General features: G+C 40.3%; 1 protein-coding gene across 3 annotated transcripts in view; it reads right to left on the bottom strand.

Moving 5' to 3' along the window:
• Nucleotides 1-23,395, bottom strand: part of ANO6 (anoctamin 6) — a 212,463-nt gene that overhangs the window by 155,086 nt on the left and 33,982 nt on the right. Inside the window, exon 2 of one of the 3 annotated variants that reach the window (XM_003906239.5) lies at nt 956-1,018. The exons of the other annotated variants lie outside the window; for them this stretch is intronic. Within the exon in view, the coding sequence (XP_003906288.2) occupies nt 956-1,018 (63 nt within the window). The remainder of the gene's footprint in view (nt 1-955; nt 1,019-23,395) is intronic. 3 annotated transcript variants of the gene reach the window in all.

The following is a 23,395-nucleotide window of genomic DNA, read 5'->3' as shown; positions in this document are numbered from 1 at the left end:
AGATTGGTGCAAAATGGCACTTTTTGCTATTTAAAGTAATGACAATTACTTTTACTTTTGCACCAAATAATCCAACCTTAAAATGTATATTTATAAAATAGCATCATTTACTTTTGCACCAAATAATAATTCAGTCCTTAAAATGTATTTTTATAAAATAGCATCATTTACTTCAGAAACTTTTTGTTGTTAGGTAATGCCACATACTCCCTTTTGTTATGCTATACACACTTGTACATTATTCGAAGGCCCCTGGATGTTGTACATACCCTGAGTAACACGTAAGATCACTGAAATCTTGTTTTCATTATTTTGTCATCAAAATATCCTTGCCAAACTTTTTTTGCTAAAACTCTTTCTCCTGGAAGGCAGGGTAAGAAGTCCTTCTTCCTTATAAGATCCTGGCCCACAGTACGGTGAGCCACAGACAGGTAAGAAATAACTTTTGCAGCTGGGCATGGTGGCTCACACCTGTAATCCCCACACTTTGGGAGGCTGAGGCGGGTGGATCACTTGAGGTCAAGAGTTTGAGACCAGCCTGGCCAACATAGTGAAACCCCATCTCTACTAAAAATATAAAAATTAGCAGGTTATGGTAGCATGCACCTGTAATTCTAGCTACTTGGGAGGCGGAGGTTGCAGTGAGCTGAGATTGCACCACTGCACTCCAGCATGGGTGATGGAGTGAGACTGCCTCAACCAAAAAAAAAAAAAAAGAAATAACTTTTGCTTTCTGAAGTTGTTTTCTGAAGCACGCATACAGGAATGGATTATTTTCAGCAATCCATGTGGACTGAGGAATAAAAAGTTACAGAACTTCAACAAATAATATCTGAAACCCCACTACTGTTAACAGAAATAACAAGAAAGACACAGGCCTGTTCTCCCGGAACTGACAGTCGGAGGGGAAAAGGAAGGAAGGATGCTGTTCAAATACGAAGGAAGGGGATCTTACCCAGGCTGGATGGGAGGTGAGTGTGAGGAGTCAGAAAAGGCCTCCTGGAGGCAGGAACATCACCTGAAGGATGAGGAGGCATCAATAAATACAATAGGCCAATATAAGGGTTGGTGTTAGGCTGCAGACAGAGCAGGAGGCGGCATCAGACCTGCCTCTGTAACAACAAGGACCTGATCTTGTGTAAGCCATTTGACCTTTTTTGCTCTCATTTTCCTTATCTATAATACGGGTTGTCCAGGATGTCAGTTAACCTTAACTCTTGCTGTGCATGAAAATCACCTGAGCGCCTTCTAAAAAGAATGGCCCCTTCCTCTGAAAGGTCGTTTCAGGTGGTGGGGCATCAGTGTTTCTTTCACGAGCTCTCCAGATGATGCTAATCTGCAGCCAGGGCTGAGAACCACTGGATGAGATGAGCTCTCAAGGCCCTGACATCTTAGGTCTTTGGTTCACAACCCCTGGGGCACAATAACATCTTCTGGGAGCTTTTAGAAATCCCACTGGAGGCTGCATTCCAGATAATTAAACCAGATCTTTGGAGGTGGCCTCAGGCATCCGTAATTTTAAAGTTCCCAGACTGATGCCAAGCTACAACCAAGGTTGACAACCATTGTTCTAGGCCCTCCTAATACTTCAGTTCCCTATTATGGTCAATGAAGGATGGGAAAATTAAAAAGAAAACTACATTGAATTAAAAAGAAAACTAAAAGCCAAAGGCCACCGAAGGATCTTAAACGGGACTGTACCACACGTGGATGTGTGCATCATTCACGTTTATGCATGACAGGTGGGAAATGCCCAATCCAAAATGCTCTCAGTTCTAAATTTAAGATTCAATGGAATACTTCTATAAAATGGCTCCATGGTGTGTTCTCCACAATACTTAGTTAGAATTTGATTTGCATGGTTGACTGTAATATGAACATTACATTCCCTACCCACGAGGTTACTTAAATCCACTTATTAGGCAATGGTGAACTAAACAAACAGTAATTAGAAACACTCCAGACTACCTTTTAAATCTGTTGCTAAATTATGTTTTTCCTGCACCAAAGCCCATACACACAGCATGTCCACAAGCATCACAAAACCAAAGCCTCAGAAATATTTACACTAATAAGGGCATAAGCTACCTTTAGGCCTTCACACTGGATTCTGCAGGGAAGTAAGGATTGCTTTAGAAGAAGACTATTCATTACTGTTATTTCTCACATCTGGGTAAATAAAGCACTGCCCACATGCGGTTGGAAATCCCAGGTGAAAATGAACTCTCCAGGGGTCTGGAAATGAAGAATACCTCTGATAGACTGTCTCATTTCCTGAAATGAGTCAGAAGTGAAAGTAATCCTTCAGAAAAGAACATCTGCACTATGGCACAGCTTATAAAATAATGCCAGATGATACCTGTGGCTATGAAGTTGGCCTCAGAGAAGAAGGGAGGGTCTGGGAACAGCACCAGAGCCTCGCATTGCACTTAATCTCAGGGCTGCCGCTGTTAGCTTGGAGGGCCTGCAAATCCAATGAGTAGCTAGGCATCCTGGTCTCCACCATAAATCTTGATTAGCAGTCAGACTGCTCACATTCCATTAGAGAGCTGGCCCCTCACCAATGGGTGGAAGCAGCCAGAAAGGATGCATGTGCTGCCCTGAGCACGGAAATAGCAATTCTTACAAGAAAAACTGTTTTCCTTAACTAAAAATAGTCTATACCCGTTAATGATTCAGACAGACCTTTCTTCCTGGGGAGGACTATGACCTAATGCTGCCAAGGAAAGCCCTTCCCCTCCTATTATGCAGGAAGAAGAGGTATTGGCATGTGGTCAGGTACTGGAGGACAGGAAAGAATGAAATGTCTTTCACACAACTCTAGTAAAGACCAATAAACAGGAAGGTGAAAAACAAAGACGGTTTTCACCAAGATCACAGGCTTGGTTATTCTTCTTAGACAGGTCTTCATCATTCTTTTCATCCTGGTTAAGTATATATGTACATATTTTATTTATTTAATGTTTGAGACAGGGTCTCACTCTGTCACCCAGACTGGAGTGCAGTGGTACAATCTCGGCTCAGTGCAGCCTCCACCTCTCAGGTCCAAGCAATTCTCCTGCCTCAGCCTCTCGGGTAGCTGGCATTACGGGCATGTACCACCACACCTGGCTAATTGTTGTATTTTTGTAGAGACAGGGTTTCACCATGTTGGCCAGGCTGGTCTTGGACTCCTAACCTCAAGTGATCTGCCTGCCTTGGCCTCCCAAAGTGCTGGGATTACAGGCATGAACCACTGTGCCCAGACCAGGGTTTTTAAAAGGAATCCAGCACTGCTGTTTGTAATGGAGTGGTGGGGGAACTGGAAACAATCTACATGCCCGTTAATAGATGATCAGGTAAATTATAGTACATACACAATGGAATATTATGCAGTTATTGAAAAGTCCTATCTGTGTGCAGATATAGAGATACCTGTACTATGACACATTAATACATTAAAAAATGCACCTGGCTTTTGTATAGTAAACATTTGTGTAAATGTTTTTTAAAAAGTTGCCTAAAATAGGAGAGGGTTGGGAGAGAGTGTTATTTTTCTTTTATACCCTTCAATATAGTTTTGACTTTTCATATACCTGTACCCTTCCCCTTTTAAAAGTAGGCACTAAGTAACCGGAGGGCTATTTCTGGTTTCTTCTTTATGCTAGCCTCTTCATACATAATTTAAAACAAGTGCTATTTTATTTTTTTGAGATGAGAGTCTTGCTCTGTTGCCCAGACTGGAGCACAGCGGCACGATCTTGGCTCACTGCAACCTCTGCCTCCCTGGTTCAAGCGATTCTCCTGCCTCACCCTCCCCAAGTAGCTGGGATTACAGGTGCCCGCCACCACACCTGGCTACTTTTTACATTTTTAGTAGAGATGGAGTTTCACCACACTGGCCAGGCTGGTCTCAAACTCCTGACCTCAAGTGATCCGCCTGTCTTGGCCTCCCAAAGTGCTGTGATTACAGGTGTGAGCTACCATGCCTGGCTAGTAAGTGCTATTTTAAATAGATGTTATGGAATCGTAACTCCCCAAAAATCAGATGTCAAAGCCCTAACACACAGTATCTCAAAATGTGGATTTGGAAAAGCCAGGGTCTTTAAAGAGGTGATTAAGTTGAAAATGAGACTAAGCATGTGCCCTAATCCAATTAGACTGGTGTCCTTAAAAGAGGAATAAATCTGGACACAGGAAGATACCGGAGTGCATGCATGCAGGGGAAAGACCATGTGAGGACGCAGAAAAGGTAGTCGTAGGCAAGCCTCAGGAGAAACCAAATGTACTGACACCTTGACGTTGGGCTTCCTAGCCTCCAGAACTGTGAGAAAATAATGTCTGTTGTTTAATAACCCAGTCTAAAGTATTATGTCATGGCAGCCCCAGCAAACTAATATAACAGATAAACAGATGGATGATTCAATTCAACTAGCACAACATGGATACAGTCAACCATAAGAGTCTTCAACAGGTGAAAAGCCCACTAAGTCTACCATGATGCTGACGGTCTAATCTGTCTTTGAAGACACAGGAGTTGATGGAGCTTCTGACTAAACCATGTTTACCCTGTTAAGTGGTTTAAGCTGGGACTTGAATGGGTTTCCCACCTCATCATTTTTAACAAACTCCATAACTCAAAGAACTAGAGCCTCAGATACACACACACACACATTTGTTTTTTGAGACAGGATCTTGCTCTGTCACCCAGGCTGGAGTGCAGCAGCACAATCTTGACTCATGGCAACCTTCACTTCCTGGGCTCAAGCAATCCTCCTGCCTTAGCCTTTCAAGTAGCTCAAACTACAAGTGCATGCGACGATGCTCAGCTAATTTTTTAACGTTTTTGTAGAGATGAGGTCTCACTATACTACCAGGCTAAGCCTCACATATTTTATTAGTGACTTTTAAAAGCTTGGCTTATAGTCAAAAGGCTGATAACTAATGAAAGGGAAAGTGTCACAGTAATATTAATTCAATTTTTTAAAAAAAGACTTGGCACCAGTGTTTAAAACAAGTACGGAAAAACAAATGATATGCCATATTTATGGGCCAACTTAATCTTTTATGCTTTAATACATATAGTCCCAGACCACAATGCAATATAGTTTTAAAAGTATGGTAATCCAGGGCTAAAATTTCTTTATGAAACCTTACAGATTTTTACAAATTTATTAATCTTTTTAAAAACTGGAGTTTAGAGATCAGTGACACAGAACCACAGACTTTGCCTACAGAATCTTTAGGCTATAAAGGCTTTACCTACAAACCTATAGTCTTTAACTTGCAAAGATTTGTAAGTGGGTTAAGATGCAGACACCTGAAAAGATCACGACCCAAAGATAAATATGTGGTATAGTCAGTTCAGGCTACAGACATTCAGAGGAAGGTGGAATCACTTCCTCTGAATGGCCGGGGGAAGTTTCACCAACGGTATAAGGTCTAAGTCAATCTGGGATTAGAAATAAAAGTTAAGGAGAAGTGATTTATGTTCAGGTCTGCCTTACCCAAGTATATTGTTCTAAAGGCGAGAACTGTGTCCCTAAAATCCTAACAGTGCCTGGCAAGTAATAGGCATCTGCCAGCTGGGGCAGGGAAACAGGTGAACACACAGCATGCTCATGTTAGGGTAGGTCTATACTGCAGGATTTTTGTAAGGAAGTTGCAGGACATAAGATTTAAAATGTTGGAACCAACCTATAGGTACACTGAGGTTTGGGCTTTATCCCTACACAGTGTAGAGTCTATGAAGATGTTTCTGAAGGAGAAAAGCACATGATGGGGCCAGCAGTGTTGTGCAGAATAGACTGGAGGTGGTAGAGAAATGACAAGAATCGGGAAGGTTAACTGGATGATCAGCTGGGTAAAGTCTCAGCTTCCTAATCTATAAAATGGGCATCATACTACCTCTGTTCATAGGGCTGCTGTGCATATTAAATGGAATAAGGATGGTAAGGTACATAACACAAGGTCTGACAGTAAGCACTCAAGACATAATTGCTATCATTATTATTTACTATCATTATTTATTGTTATTATTATTTATTATTGTTCCACACTGTAAGATATAGAAGCAAACAAGCAAGAACAAATGTGAGGTGTGGAGCCAGGGGATGTAGGTCACCTCAGGGTCTCAAGTCCCTTACACAGAATGGTAAGGCTGTCTTTTTGGAAATGGAATGTGCTATATTTATTCCTTAGTTCTCCATAACTTCGTATTTCAATAGAGTAGATCCAACACGGAAGGAACAGATGTCTGAAATGATCTTCAAAATTGAGACTACAAAATCAACTTTCCGTTGCTTTTATATAAAAGTCACTATACAGACTAATGCCAATCAGTTTTGAAACACAAAATGGACTCAGCTATAAATCCAAGAAAATCATTTTCATAATGAAAATGCCAATGCCTTAATTTAAGAATGGAATTGCCAACATAAAAGACTTACAGTCAGTGAGGAATTGCTCCTTTCACCCATAAATGAAAGAGCCTGACAACTCTGAATTGTTTCTGAAACTCTGATTATCAGAAATTGTTGAGAATATAAGCTACAGGATTTTTCCAACTGCACAATTACCACTTGATATTGGAGCTCACAGCTTCAGACCAAATTTGGTGTGCTGGCTTTGTACATTCCTTTCTCTAATTCTTATTATCAGGGACCCAAGGTCTTATATTTAGTGTCATGATATAGCTATGAAGTTCAACTGAAGATAATAGCACTTTGTCTAATACAAAACAATGCTAACTTTTTTTTGTAGATTTGATCTTAGAAGATTTACTGTACCACAAAATAATTTTTTTTATATTTACATAAATACGTATGTATCCACAATAAAGTTTCACCAACTAACCACTGGTAAAATTAATGTATCAGACGTCTGTGCGAGTCTTACGCTCAATATTAAACATCTATTTTAAAACTTTACTCTTTGGTCCATGATAGGTTGCCATTACTATATCATTGGTGGGTGTATTACTTCTTAAAATTAATAAAAGCCAACCCCCAAAAAATTATACAAAGGGACTAAATAAGACATAACTTATTACTTTTACCAGAGTCAACAGAAACTTTCCAAGAATCAAAGAGGACAAGATGAAGAGAACAGTCAGCTGTCAAACCAATTAACAGGCCAAGGACAGAGAAGGATAAGGAATGCAAACTTGCCAGCATAATTTCCAGTTGACAGGCATTAGTGAAGACATACACGTATTCAACATTTGAATAACATCTTAAAAGGAAAGAGTAGAGCACAAAATCAGGAATCAAGACGTGGGAAGAAGAAAAAATTCCTTTAAGGAGAGAATAAAGCCTGAAGACAACATGCAGCAGGTAATGGGGCGACCAGCAGCTAAATCAAAAGACATGAGCTGTAACCCTGCTTTACACCTACCAAACTGGTTTCCCAGGTTTCCTTCCTAATGTTCCTTAACTTTTTTAAGTCTTAGAATCTTTAGCTGTAGTTTGAACAGGGAAGATGATATGATATCCAAAGGTCTCCTCCAGCTCTGATAATAGACTGGGAGTTTGTTTAGATGATGAACAGATACTTTTAAGTGGGGAAAATATAGGCTACTTTTATTTCACAGTGACTTCAAGTTCACAAGAATGAAATTTCACGGAAGGAAGCCAAGCTGTCAGCACACACAGTGAACACAGCCCTAAAGCATTTGTCAAATCAAGGCCTCTGAAATGAGTACGAACACCTGGATGGTGTGCATGTTACCTGCCACATAACCTCAGCCTCAGTCACAATCCCTTTGCCTCTGACCCTCCTTGGCTCTTCCCAGTTGGATACACTTACTTCTCAGCCCCCATTCTTCATGTAATCCTGCCAGAGGCAAGTTGTACACACATCTATAAAAAGTTAGGAGAGGTTTAAGGTGAAACAGGCAATGGAAATCCTTGGTGCAGCTCCTAACCTTGAGAATAGCACAGTATGTAACAATTACCAGTGTTCTAAAAGGACATTTTAGGCCAGGTAGGGTGGCTCACAACTGTAATCCCAGCATTTTGGAAGGCCAAGGTGAGAAGAATGCTTGAGGCCAGGAGTTTAAGACTAACCCAGGCAACAAAATGAGATCCCATCTCTCCAAAAAAAAAAAAAAAAAAGGCTAGACCAGGCCAGGCCAGGCATGATGGTTGTAGTCCCAGCTATTCAGGAGGCTGAGGGGCAGAGAACCACTTGAGCCCAGGAATTCAAAGTTGCAGTGATCACACCACTGCACTCCAGCCTGGGTGACAGAGCAAGACCCTGTCTCTCAAAATAAAAATAAAAAGAGAACATCTTGTACTGGCCCCTGTTAGAATGCGTTCCCCAGTAATTTCACTTCTCAAGAACTTCACAAAATAATGTGAAATATAGAAAAATATTCATACCTACAAATCTCTCTCAATATTATTTATAACAGCCAAAAAATCTGATGCATGCTAGACCTGCAACAATCAAGTAAAAATTATGCAAATTACACCTCAAGTTAAGTTCCCTTTCTACATGATCCCACAGACCATGTGCTTGCCCCTCTATGGGACTCAACTTGCCTACTAATTGACCATTTCCTCCAGCAGGTCCTGAAGGACAAACGCCACAGTTTGTTCACTACTTTCGCCACAAAGTGTAACTTATAGTAAGCACAAACTAAATATCTGTTGAACGTCTTCTGGAAAACGCGTTTAAGTAAATTTTATGTGATAGAATGTTATTCAGCCATTAAATGTGGTTTGTGAAGCCTTCTTAAACATAGGGAGTGCTGATGATGAAAAGCTCTGGAAATGGATAGTGGTGGTGATTGCACAACACTGAATATACTTAATGCCACTGAATTGTACACTTAAAAATGGTTAAAATGGTTAATTTTATGTTATGTATACTTTACTCCAATAAAGGAGATAAACAGAGAGTGCTTATGAGGCAAGTTAAGTGAAAAGGCAGGATACCATATGTCTAAACCATATAAAACTACATTTGCATTTTTTTAAAAGGTGGGAAAGCAGCATACTAAAATATTCATGGTGGTTTATCTTTGAGGGGTAGTGTTGGGGTGATTTTTGGTTTATTTGCAGTTTTTTGTATTTCCCAAAATTTCTACAATGGCTCACATATAATATGTATAATCAGAAAAAGACATCAAGCAGCAGAAGCCAGGGATAGAAAGGTTTCCTTATCAGCAGGTTAAACCTTGCTGTGATCCTTGATGCATTATACTTGTATAGTGCATATCATTTGTGCTTGCCTTCACTGTATAGTCCATAAAACATGCCATTTAAGTGAAAATTGTACCTTTTAAAATTGAAATGTATTATTTAGCTTTTGCTCTGCCAGAAAGTATGCCTTTCAGATGTGACGTACCGTAAGTATGCTTTGCCCAGGCTGAGAAGCAGCAACTGATGGTTGTTTTAGACATACAAGTGACCAGCTGGATCAAATACACAGTTGTGCTCAGAGGTGAAAGACTTTCAGAACCTGTGATGAGCCAGTCTGCAACACCTCAGAGACCGACATCCGAATGGCCTCAATAAACACTAAACTTGACACAGTTACAAACAAATTAGAAGCAAGTCCTTTGGAGTTACACAAACTCAGGACTGAAGTAACACAGCCAGGACTGCCACTTACCATGCATACCACTGTGAGTGTTCCTGGCCTCAGTTGTCCCACAAATAACAGGGGATAAAAACGCTTCCCTCTTGGTTAAACAAGATGATGTTTGCAAATCAGAGCTGGAGGAAACCCTGAGCGTGCTAACAGCAGTTGTCCAACCCATATCATTAATTTCCTTCCTTTCCCCTCTTTAGATCAAGTGTCCAATCCAGGATAGCAAGTGAAATGCTAAAAATGGCCCTCTAGGTATTTTATTCTCTTTGAAGCTATTGTGAATGGGAGTTCATTCATTATTTGGCTCTCTGTTTGTCTGTTACTGGTGTATAAGAATGCTTGTGATTTTTGCACACTGATTTTGTATCCTGAGACTTTGCTGCAGGTGCTTATCAGCTTATTGGAAAAAACTGCTCTAAAGTTCATATGGAACCAAAAAAGAGCACGCATTGCCAAGACAATCCTAAGCCAAAAGAACAAAGCTGGAGGCATCACGCTACCTGACTTCAAACTACACTACAAGGCTACAGTAACCAAAACAGCATAGTACTGGTACCAAAACAGAGATATAGACCAATGGATCAAAACAGAGCCCTCAAAAATAATACCACACATCTATAGCCATCTGATCTTTGACAAACCTGACAAATATAAGAAATGGGGAAAGGATTCCCTATTTAATAAATGGTGCTGGGAAAATTGGCTAGCCATAAGTAGAAAGCTGAAACTGGATCCTTTCCTTACTCCTTATACGAAAATTAATTCAAGATGGATTAGAGACTTAAATGTTAGACCTAAAACCATAAAAACCCTAGAAGAAAACCCAGGTAATACCATTCAGGACATAGGCATGGGCAAAGACTTCATGTCTAAAACACCAAAAGCAACGGCAACAAAAGCCAAAATTAACAAATGGGATCTAATTAAACTAAAGAGATTCTGCATAGCAAAAGAAACTACCATCAGAGTGAACAGGCAACCTACAGAATGGGAGAAAATTTTTGCAATCTACTCATCTGACAAAGGGCTAATATCCAGAACCTACCAAGAACTCAAACAAATTTACAAGAAAAAAACAAACAACCCCATCAAAAAGTGGGCAAAGGATATGAACAGACACTTCTCAAAAGAAGACATTCATACAGCCAACAGACACATGAAAAAATGCTCATCATCACTCGCCATCAGAGAAATGCAAATCAAAACCACAATGAGATATCATCTCACATCAGTTAGAATGGCGATCATTAAAAAATCAGGAAATAACAGGTGCTGGAGAGGATGTGGAGAAATCGGAACACTTTTACACTGTTGGTGGGATTGTAAACTAGTTCAACCATTATGGAAGACAGTGTGGCGATTCCTCAAGAATTTAGAACTGGAAACACCATTTGACCCAGCCATCCCATTACTGGGTATATACTCAAAGGATTATAAACCGTGCTGCTATAAAGACACATGCACACGTATGTTTACTGCGGCACTATTCACAATAGCAAAGACTTGGAATCAACCCAAATGTCCATCAGTGACAGACTGGATTAAGAAAATGTGGCACATATACACCATGGAATACTATGCAGCCATAAAAAAGGATGAGTTCGTGTCCTTTGTAGGGACATGGATGCAGCTGGAAATCATCATTCTGAGCAAACTATCACAAGAACAGAAAACCAAACACTGCATGTTCTCACTCATAGGTGGGAATTGAACAATAAGATCACTTGGACACAGGAAGGGGAACATCACACACCGGGGCCTATTGTGGGGAGAGGGGAAGGAGGAGGGATAGCATTAGGAGATATACCTAATGTAAATGACGAGTTAATGGGTGCAGCACACCAACATGGCACATGTATACATATGTAACAAACCTGCACATTGTGAACATGTACCCTAGAACTTAAAGTATAATTAAAAAATAAATAAATAAAAATAAAAATAAAAATGGCTCTCTACCTAGAACTAATAAAGTTAACATCATAGGAGAATGGGAAGATGTTCTGAATCCTTTTCGAGTTTCAGTCCTCTGAAGCCCTCATCAGATGCAAACCAATTTTCCTATTCTTTGTTCCTCGATAATAGGAAAATATTCTCTGTGTCCTTCGCATACCTGGAAGCCTGATTATCATCCTCAGGTTTCTTCTTCAAACCTTTCATTCACACCTGGCATGGTGGCTCACGCCTGTAATCATAACATTTTGGGAGGCCAAGGCTGGGGGATCACTGAAGGCCAGGATTTCAAGACCAGCCTGGGCAACACAGCAAGACACTCACATCTCTACAAAAAACAAACAAACAAACAAAAACAGCCGGCTGCAGTAGCACATGCCTGCAGTCCTAGTTACGCAAGAAGCTGAAGCAAGAGGACTGCTTGAGCCCAAGAGTTTGAGGCTGCAGTCAGCCAAGATGGCACCACTGCACTCCAGCCTGGGTGACAGAGCAAGAAACCTTCTCTCTAACAGAAAAAAAAAAAACTAAACTAAACTAAAAACTAAACACAAATGATAAAATCTTTCATTCCTTTAAACATATCAGTGGTTCCTCTCAGTCTTCTCTGCAAGCTCTCCCTACGTTGTTAGCTGGATGGCCTCTGAATCCCTCTGAGCAGGACTTGGCATAGCACAAGACTAGCACCTAATCCATGCATCCCAGAGAGCTTTGAAAAATACAACAAATTATTATGCTTCGGAAGGTTACTTGACTCTGACTGATGAGGGTGTGCAATGCCCCTGAAACAAATCCAAGTGTGACCCACAGTGCCCTCCAATTTGCTCCCATAACCTTTGTCCTTTGCTTTGCCTTGCAATTGCGAACATTGTTCAGTAAGCTGATCGAGTCTGAGATTGCATCAGATTCAACACTGCACCAAATCCCTCCCTTCAAAAGAGCAGCCCGTATCTTTGCAAAAGATCTGCCTGCTTACTTCCTTGATTAGCTCTTACTTGAGTGCCTCACTGGGCAGAGGAGGAAAGGAGCTGACAAAGCAAGGATAATGGAAATCTTCAGCTGTTTAAGGTTACCTTTGTGTAGGATGAAATGCACAAACTGACTTCACTACCTTTGGGCTACAGAACTCAAGCTCTTTCTTCCAGTAAACATGTACTGAGCCCTGCGCCAAGTGCTTGGCATTCAAAAATCAGCCATTTTTTCCTTATGGAAGAAAAAAATATCAACAATTCTGCCACAGTGCAATACGTTCTAGAATAAAAGTATATACAAGGTTATTACAGCTTAACAGAGGGCAAAGAAGGACACTGAATCTGCCTGGGCAGGATTTGAAGAGTTGGAAAATTCACACATCTCTTTCTTTACTCGCCACGGAGGAATGAATGAGCTGACCTACAGTGCCTGTGGGAGGCTAGTGCTGTTGCAGCCTTTTAATGCAGTCTATTTAATGCCATTGCCACTGAATTGCTTTGGTTGCTGTACATGCTTTCCTGTTCTCACATATTCACCTCTCACTTTACTTTCAGAATAGAACATATGGTGTTTCCATTCTCTCTCCAGTCTTTCAACCCCATCATGTTTCCTGCCCTGGAGAGTTGCTTTGACTATCAGAGAAGGAATACTATAATGGCTTAGCTGGAGCAAATAAAGAGGCAGGAATAAGCCTGTTTGCTGAAAGGAGCTGGAAAAGCGAGTGCAGAGCCATTATCATAAGTACCCATTGCAACCAGGCCCTCCATGGCTCCAGCAGGTGAGTACCTGCCCTGTGAATGCCCAGGGACATCCCTGCCAATTGCAACTGGAGATATTTGTCTTCACATTAGTTTCTATCCTCTACATCTCACCTCATCCCTTTCCAGGGTGTATTTGTTAAAATCGTGGTTCTTAACCTTTTATAGCTCATGAAATCCTCTGAGAGAATCTAGTGAAATCCAATGACTCACTCCCCTGAAAAATTTTCAAAAGCACATAAATGCAAAATATTACATTCAACTTCTAGGGATACACAAGCCCCTAAACCCTATACACAGAAACCAGGAAAAAGCATACTGTTTAGTTCAAAATCCTTGAGCTTGTACTATGTGCCAAGCACCACAGGGACACCACCTCAAACTTAATGCTTTACCATTCTGAATGTAGGACTGTCCTCAAACATCCTGCCTTTGTTCCACGTAAAGTTTCTGCCTGGAACACTTGTCCCCATGTTCTCTGCCCAGGAAACATCTATTCAGTAGTTTAAGCATCACCTCTTAAATGAAAATAGAAACTTTATGAACCCATCACCCCAATCCACCCCTCCCCCAAGAAAGGCAAATTACTGCCCTCTTCCTGTCCCACCATTTTCTGAAGATATGTGAATCAGAGATCCTACAATATTTATTACTTTAATGCAGTCATATCCCTTTCTCTATCAGACTGTCAGCAACCTGAGGGCATGGACTATAACTTAATCATCTCTTATTTTCAGCTCCTAGTATAAAGTCTCTATTCTAGAGGAAAACATTCCTTTGGGGGAAACAAACACAAAATCAGTTAATTTTAATATGAGTGTCCTAATGCTCAAACCTGATGAGTGATTTTTAAGCAAAATCTTAGGGGAGGAGTGGCAATAAACTAGACAAAATTGGTGCATTTGGGGGCACATTATTGGCAGGGGGACAGCAAGGCATGCAGCAGAATCACAGTGTACAGAGAAGGCAGTAATTCCGGATTCATGGTGACTAAACAGGGAGACAGAAAACAGGTGTAAGAGGTGAGGAGAGAGAAGAGGAGTATGAGGATAGAGGGCACCAAATGAGGTACAGGGAGCTTGGATATATCCCAGAGGTAGAAATCACTGAAGGATTTTTTTTCTCCCTTTTCTACTTAGCAAAGTAATGTGATTACTGTTAAAAATGGAGAAAAGGCAAGAAGACAACAAACTCGTAACTCCATCATATAAAGACAACCATTATTGCTATTCTGTCATCCTTATGTGTTATGTTAATATGTATGCATGTGTATGTAACTGTGGTTTGTATTTTACTTCGATTTTGCTAAAATTAAGTATTTACTAGTAGCAGGCACTATACTGAATACACTACATGCATTATATCATTTCATCCTCAAAATAGTTCCTAGTAATTCACAATTATTCATTGTAATCCATTTTAAGGAGGACAAAGTTGGGGGAAGGGTGTCCAACACCACATGACTAATATGTATTTAATAGCAGAACTGAGAGATTCCACACCAAGTTTTCTTCAAATACTTCAGTTTTTTTCTTTATTCTCACGTGTCTAACTTGTAAGTGAATTATTTCTTCCAATTTTCTCAGAAAAATCCCTTTGGGAATTTGATAAGCATTGTGATAAACCTAAAAATAAACCTGGAAAAAAAACCCGAACCCATTACTACAGTATTTTCCCATATAGAGAGCATATAAAACTCCTGGCATTCATTTCAACCTTTTTATAATCTTCGCAAAGTTTGCAGTTTCCTTCATTGAAGGCTTGTAGGTTTAGGAGGGTGGCACGTTCAGATGTATGCTTTGAATAGATAAATCTGGCAACAGTATGAAGGAAGACAGATTTGAGGAGACGAGATTGGAAGGCTGAAACACAAACTAAGAGATGGCCACAGTCCAGGTGAGACACAAGAGCCTAGAACCAAGGCAGTGATGTGTGGTGGGAAGGGCAGGGAACTGCCTCAGGAAACATGGAAGGCAGAATTTAAAGGACATGGAGTAAAAAGAGGAAGCAGAGTGGTAGAGGAAAGAGAGGAAGTCAGGGAGAGTAGATGAACTGGGGATGCCATTCACAGAGAGGACACAGAAGGGATGCAATTTGCGGTGTGGGGTAGCAAGTAACAAGTTCAACTGTGAACTAAATCACCGAAACCATCCCAAGTGCCTACTCTATGCTGACTGCCTTGCTGAGTGCTGGAGAGTCTGCGGCACATCAGACTGGGGTGGCCCAAGGACGGGCACACTGGGGTTAACAATGAGCAAGGAGACCAGGCTGGGCAGAGGGGTGCAGCCTGGTGGAGATGGCCTGGATGGGGCTCTGAAGCTCTAGGAACAGATCTGAAACTGCAAGTGTGAATGAGACTGCCCTCAGAAAACATGCAAGCAATGTGAGAACAGAAGCCAACCAAGGTTGGACCTTGAATTAAAACAGTGTTTCAAGTTGAACAGAGGAAGCAGGCACGCCAAGAGAGGAATAGAAGTTATAATAACCCAATCCTGAGCCCATATTGCCCCTGGACTTCTTGGAAAAAATGATTTTTTTTTTTAAATTCAAAGGTCACTCAGTCGATTTTAAACATTAAACAAAATTACACAAGAAGTCCATGATGAGGGCAAGAATTTGCATCTCCTGGCTGCCTCTCAGAGCTTTATCCACCAGCCATATGGAATTGATGATTAATATTCAGTAGGAAGTGAATGTATAATCATGTGCCTGCCATTCAAATGTGAAAAGAAATGTTTTCTGCTCAGTATACCCAATAATACATTAATATATCTTCAGTTTAAAATACATTTATGAATAATTTTATACATTTTATAAATTTCCTGGCAAGGATGATAATAGAACAATCTATTTTCACTGCTACATGAAACAAAAAAGAGGAATGAAAGGTTCAGTTAATCAAGGAATTTAATATGCTTTATAATAAATATCAAACAGTCATTACTTGGGCTATACAAAGGGTGGCTGAGGTCATAATATGATTATAATAGCAAGAGTTTGTGTCCATATATATTCTGTCAGTTACTTAAATTTGCATAAGAAGTTTCCTCTATGAATTTTTTTTACCACATTAGAAAGCTAGAAATCAAATTTGCTTGTCCTGATTTATATATGAGCAGCAATAATAAGATTTTGTAATGATTAACAGTAGTAACAATCAAATAAATGGAAAACACTAACCTTTCCAAGGTACCGATGCAATGACAAACAGACGGATATGAAAATAAATTACCTGCACTGCCATATGTAGATGTTGTTTAGAATACCAGGAAAGCACCAGAATCTGAAATGATTACTGTGGCAGTGTTTGACGAGGCCAGGAAAAAAAAAAAATGCTGTGAATTCTTCATCTTTTGTCATCTTTGTCAACAGTGTGTACCCATGTGTGGTGTATACACATGTGCATGTTCAATTTTGTGGCATCCTGATCATAAGGAGAGATGCAGTTACTTCAAGATCATAGGGAGAGGCTGGGTGTGGTGGATCACATGCCTGTAATCCCAGCACCTTGGGAGGCCGAGGCGGGCGGATCACCTGAGGTCAGGAGTTCGAGACCAGCCTGGCCACCATGGCAAAACCCTGTCTCTACTAAAAACACAAAAATTGGGTGAGGGTGGTGGTACACGCCTGTAAGCCCAGCTACTCGGGAGGGAGGCTGAGGCAGAATTGCTTGAACCGAGGAAGCAGAGGTTGCGTGAACAGAGATCCCACCACTGCACTCTGGCCTGTGCGAATGGGCAAGATTCAGTCTCAAAAAAAAAAAAAAAAAGAAAGTCACAGGGAGAAACCTGGGGCCAGACGGAAATGTACAATCCATCCAGGAGGAGCTGATGGATTCACAGTTTCCTCTCTTAACAACCACTGCCACTAAAATATGTATTCCAGGGTTATTGCATTAACTCTGTCATAGTCCACTAGTTGTAACTCCCAGGGTTCTCAGTGAGCAAAAAGTTTTGTTTAAAAATGGCTTTGGGATGATTCTTGATAAATTAAGAATCCTATGATTCCATGATGCTTCCTTTAGGAATAATATTCAAGGAGTAATGTCCACTACAATCTCCTTCAGCAACATTCTTGTTTTTTATTTTTTTGAGATGTAGTCTCACTCTGTCGCTAGGCTGGAATGCAGTGGCACAATCTCAGCTCACTGCAACCTCTGCCTCCCGGGTTCAAGCAATTCTCCTGCCTCAGCCTCCCGAGTAGCTGGGACTACAGGTCTGTGCCACCGTGGTCAGCTAATTTTTTGTTGTATTTTTAGTAGAGACGGGGTTTCACCATGTTGGCCAGGATGACATTCTTGCTTTTACTGAGGAAAAAAATTCCAAGGCAGAGGGAGAATGCTCTAATGATGGCTAATCTATTATTCTAAGTATTCAAAGGTGACGAAGATTAAGGGCCTCAAACATGTTAAACACTTAACAAATGTCAAAATAATAAAAGGGAAAAAAGGGGAGCGTATAAATGAATAAATGATAACAAGATGCTATAAAATTAAGAACATTCTAGTAAACAGAAATAAAGTTGTGTTCAGTTTGATAATCTAGACATGCAAAAATTATGAATTTTTTAGCATTTATAATGTAAGAGATATATGGAAAGTTTAAGTTAAAAACTAGCTTATTCTCAATCATAAAATATGAGGTAAAATTTTGAATCAAAGCTTGATGAGGGTTATTTAAAAATGTGATTTTGTTCGTGTCTTGACAGTAAAATGAAAGTATACAATTAAACAATAGAGCCAGGAAACTGCTCTTTTATTCATTCAAATATGTTGAATCTGTTTATGGAACTTAGCCATAATGCATATTTCTACTTCATTTTTAACAAACTAGGTATAATCTTATATATTTGTAATTTGGGAAATTTTCAGAATCCATTTAATCACAAGTATCCATCCAATGAAAAAGTTTACTGTCACCATTTTATGTTCACTCCAAACTGTGATAAACATTTGATTAGCTAAATTTTTAAAAATCCAACCAAATTACCAAAACTAAATCGCACTTAACTGATTTTCCAAACAAACTTAGAATGTGACAAAGAGTTGGTCCTGTAAGTACAAGTAATTGTTAGTATCTATGAAGCCTTCAACAAATTGTCTGGTGCTCTGCAGTCCTATCTTCTGGGAGACAGAAAACAGGACTTTCTGTTTCTGTTTTGAAAAATTACCTTCACTGGGCCAAAGTTATGGATCTGGCAGACACTGCCTCCCCACGCAACGATGACCCACAACATCCCCATCCTCCTCGCCCCCTATTCCTTGGCCCACCTTCAGGAGGTATGGACAACTGGGTTACAAAGTTGGGCTTCAGAATCCTGGAGTAAGCTTCCCCTGGCCCTCCAACTGAATTCATACTCTTTCTCTACTGCCTTCTCTCTGCAATGCAGCATCCACCAACCTCCTCATTCGTATGAATGGCGAACTTTTTTTTTTTTTTTTTTTGAGACGGAGTCTCGCTCTGTCGCTAGGCTGGAGTGCAGTGGCGCAATCTTGGCTCACTGCAACCTCCGCCTCTCGGGTTCAAGTGATTCTTCTGCCTTGGCCTCCCAAGTAGCTGGGACTACAGACACATGCCACCACACCCAGCTAATTTTTGCATTTTTAATAGAGACGGGGTTTCACCGTGTTGGCCAAGACGGTCTCAATCTCTTGACCTCGTGATCCGCCCACTTTGCCCTCCCAAAGTGCTGGGATTACGGGTGTGAGCCACCACACTCAGCGGTGAACTTTCTTGATGAATGGTGAATTCAATGGTGATTTATAACATGGAGAGTTCTGAGGAGCTTCTGTAAACCTAAAGCATAAACCAAACACTTTCTAGCCTTGTTATAGCAATTATTAATACACAATCATGACATCAGCAAGCTGGGAAGAATCTTGGATGTAATCTAAGCCTAAACTCCTCATTTTATAGATAGTGAACTATAATACTAGTGATCGCCTACAACCAAAATAATAACCGACTCAAAGTAACCTGCACATTCATGTAACGTCAGTGGAACATCTCAATTACACATTTTCATGTTTTGAGGCCTTAAATCCTTGCTGTAAGAGGTTGTTCATTTGAACCCAAGTTCTTAATGTTTGCATGTATCTTTTAATTTACAGTCATGTGCAGATTTAGAAATATTTAAAAATTTCAAATCCTGTACTTCTTCCATAAACCCTGAATTCACATTTCATTGTTATTAATGGCATCAACGTGCCTCTCATAAACTATTTAAAACAAGGAATGACTTTATACATTTAAGAATTCTGAATTCTATTTTCTGTTCTTTGCAACTGGATCAGCGTCGGGGGGCTTGGAGGGAGATGAGAAAAACAAGCTCTGGACTCCCACAGACTTCAGACATTATTAGGTGCTGTCATTTTCTCCATATATTCTCATTTTCTTCCAGGGACAATGTAACGCTTATGCAATTAAACAAACATGATATTAAATAGCCTGAATTACAAAATGTTCCCTGCTCCCTGCAATGATCGTGATATACATCTCACTATTAACAAATTTCTCAGGAGAACAAGGGTGGATGGTTTAAAATGTAGACATGATAAGCTTTTAATAAAACAATGTTATACCAGTATCCACATGGAGTAAGCAAGAAAAATTCAGTGATGATTTTTCTCCCCAAGGAAGTCTCAAAAGAAAGATATCCACATCCAGGTAAGTTGGGAACCATGACAATTCCCTGTAGTGTGAAGGTTTCCACAAATCTTTAAAGCTGACTTAGAGAAAGACATTAATACAAGATTATATCCTTACCATAATTTGTCCCTTGAGCCAATACATTTACATTTTGACTTAAAGTATGTTGATGACCAAAACCATTGTATACAAAATGTAAAGAAATGCAATACAAAAATTAAAATAAATGCTGTTCTCCCTAATACCTTCATACTGTTAACTTTGAGCCTTAGAAAAATGTGAGAACTGTTTTGGCGCAGTAGAAGGGTGCTCTGCTCCAACACTACAATGCTTTACAGACCCCGGGTAACAAAACTCCTTTACAGGGGTGAAATGAGTATTTAATGAGAACACTGATTGTCAGCCAAATTTCAGCATGTGCCCTAAGAAACAATGGAGATACATCATTTCTTACAACAAAACACAACAAAAACACCTAGACTTTTAAAAAAATGATTATGCTTCTCTGGGATGCAGATATGTCTGCGTTTGGAGTTTTCTGGCCACTTTCCTGTAATATTTGCTTTAATAATTTCTTTCAACCCTTTACAACACCAGCTGTTATACTGAGGATAAATACAGGTCTCCAGGAGAGATGCTTCAAAGTATCTCACTTTATGGAAGCACAAAAGCATCAAATCAGGCAGTTTGGTTGTTTAATCATAAATTGCTATTTTCCAACTGCTAAATTTTTGTGTGTGAGAGATGGAGTGTTCTGCCAGGTGAAACTGGCACTGTCACGAGCTTCTTTGTGTCACATAACTATTTATTGGAAATGAAAAGGCTGAAAAACATCCTGTGCCCTTCATTCTATGTTAAATTCATGGAAGATGTTCTCAAAGTCTACTTTTCAAGATCACAGTATTCTTTATATTAAATAACAATAACAAAGCCTAAAAGTCACGAGGTGTTAGTTGAACAAGTAAAATGTCTGTTTGCAAATACTATATTGGAGAATGAACAGGTAAGAAGGAATAGAGTATAGGGTGTTATTTTTGATCATCAATATTCTCTCAGAGGGCAGAAGGCTGTCTTTTCAACTTGTCAAGGGTTCAAGAAGGCTAAGTTTAAAACAGTAAGTTTTACCACAATTGAACAAACTCTACCACACACAGTGAATGGGACTATATCAACTTAAAAACATAGCCTTTAAAATTCCTCTCATTAGATAATGGAGGCTATGGCCCCTCCCCCTGAATCTAGGCAGCCTTTTGACTGCCTCATCCAAGGGTGCATGATGAGAAAGGTACTTGTGACTTGGAACGCTAAGTCTTTAAAGACCATGCATCTTCTGTCTTGTCCACTGGAATATTAGTCTCTGGGTCTGTAGTAAGTCCTCCTACAGAAGCTGCCATGATGGAGGGATCACAAGTAGGCACGCCGATGCACAGCCCCATCTGAACCCAGCCTTCCAAATTCTTACCAAGGTCAGAGAAACATGCCTGATGCCATCTTGAATGAGACCATCTGCCAGCTAAACACCACTCAGCTGCACCCTGGCTGAATCTCTGTGCAAAAACTATGAGATATAATAAAATGGTTGTTGCCTTAATTTGCTAAGCTCTAGTATAGTTTGCCACGTAGCAACAGAGAATTAAGAATTTGGAAGAGACTTTGAAGATCCGCTAGTCCCACTGTTTGCTTCTAAGGAAACTAAGACCCAGACCGGTGAAGTGTGTATCCAAGGACACTACTTAGTAATTGGGTTAAAACTAGAATCCAAGTCTCTAGGATCTCAGCTCTGTTCTTTCAAAGAGCTCATCTTGGTTTCCTCATATCCCCCTTCCACTTTTACTCTTTTGTTGTTTTTTGTGGGTTTTTTCCTTTTTTTTGAGACAAGGTCTCACTCTGTTGCCCAGGTTGAAGTGCCATCAGGGCTCACTGTGGCCTTGACCTTCAAGGTTCAAGAGATCCTCCCACCTCAGCCTCTCAAAGTGCTGAGATTATAGGCATGAGCCATCATGCCCCGTCTATTTTGTTATCATGTGAACTCAAAAAGTACCAGGGCCAGGTGTGGTGACACATGACTGTAGTTCCAGCTACTCAGGAGACCAAGGATTGCTTGATCCCAGGAGTTTGACACCAGTCTGGACAACACAGTGAGACTCTGTCTCTTTTTTTTTTTTTTTAAAGTAACCAGAGCATGCCCATAAAGGCCATATCTCCTCCCTCTTTTTAAAAGTTAAGGCTGGGCAGGCACAGTGGCTCATGCCTGCAATCCCAGTGCTTTCAGAGGCAGAAGTGGGAGGATCACTTGAGGTCAGAAATTTGAGACCAGCCTAGGCAACATAGCAAGACAACCCCTCGACAAAAATAATAATAAATAAATAAATAAATAAATAAATAAATAATTTCATTAGCTGGGCATGTTGGCATACACCTACACTCCTAGCTACTCAGGAGGCTGAGGCAAGAGGAATGCTTGTGCCTAGGAGTTCGAGGCTGCAATGAGCTGTAATTGTGCCACTGTACTCCAGTCTGGGTGACAGAGCTAGACCCCATCTTGATAAATAAATAATAAAGTTAAGAATAATTCTGGCATATTTTCTTCTGTCTTTATCTCAAACATTTTCCTTAGATGAAATTGGGAAAGAATTACTATTTACAGAGCATGGAATAAAACTTCTGATCCAAGTTTGTTTCAGCAATGCAGACATTAGTATTAGCCTCAAAAACCTGCCTGACATTTCTTTTTTTTTTTTTTTATTTTTTATTTTTTTTTTGAGACAGAGTCTCGCTGTGTCTCCCAGGCTGGAGTGCAGTGGCCGGATCTCAGCTCACTGCAAGCTCCGCCTCCCGGGTTCACGCCATTCTCCCGCCTCAGCCTCCCAAGTAGCTGGGACTACAGGCGCCCGCCACCACGCCCGGCTAGTTTTTTGTATTTGTAGTAGAGACGGGGTTTCACCATGTTAGCCAGGATAGTCTCGATCTCCTGACCTCGTGATCCACCCGCCTCGGCCTCCCAAAGTGCTGGGATTACAGGCTTGAGCCACCGCGCCCGGCCAACCTGCCTGACATTTCATCTCTTCATTCCCATTTCATGTGAAACATCTTCAGGTAAACATTGCTGTTACTTTTTTAGTACTTAAACAGTCAATGTTTTGCTCCAACTAGTTGAGACAACCTATGACCGTTTATTATCTCTAGTAACATAGTTCTTGGTTTTATTTCTTTAATCAGCTGGCATACTTATTAAAAGGCAATACTGAGCTTCCCAAGGTTAGCCTTTTGTGTGAACAGTTTACAGGAAACGTTTCAGGTGATCTTTAGGCTCTGTGTGAACCTGAAATTGAAGATTAATGATCTGCTCAGTAAGAAGCATTCTCATTAAGCACGTTAGTCTTTAGGATACTGTGTTCATTAAACTGTTAATGAATAAAGAAAAGACCATTTCAACGATAAAGAAGTTCTGGCAGCTGTTTTAAAAGGAAAAGTTCACAAGATACTGGCATA

The sequence above is a fragment of the Papio anubis genome, chromosome 9, assembly GCF_008728515.1.
Source record: "Papio anubis isolate 15944 chromosome 9, Panubis1.0, whole genome shotgun sequence".
Lineage (NCBI taxonomy): Eukaryota > Metazoa > Chordata > Mammalia > Primates > Cercopithecidae > Papio > Papio anubis.
The sequence above is the reverse complement of the archived record's forward strand: the minus strand, read 5'-3'. Positions and strand labels throughout refer to the sequence as shown.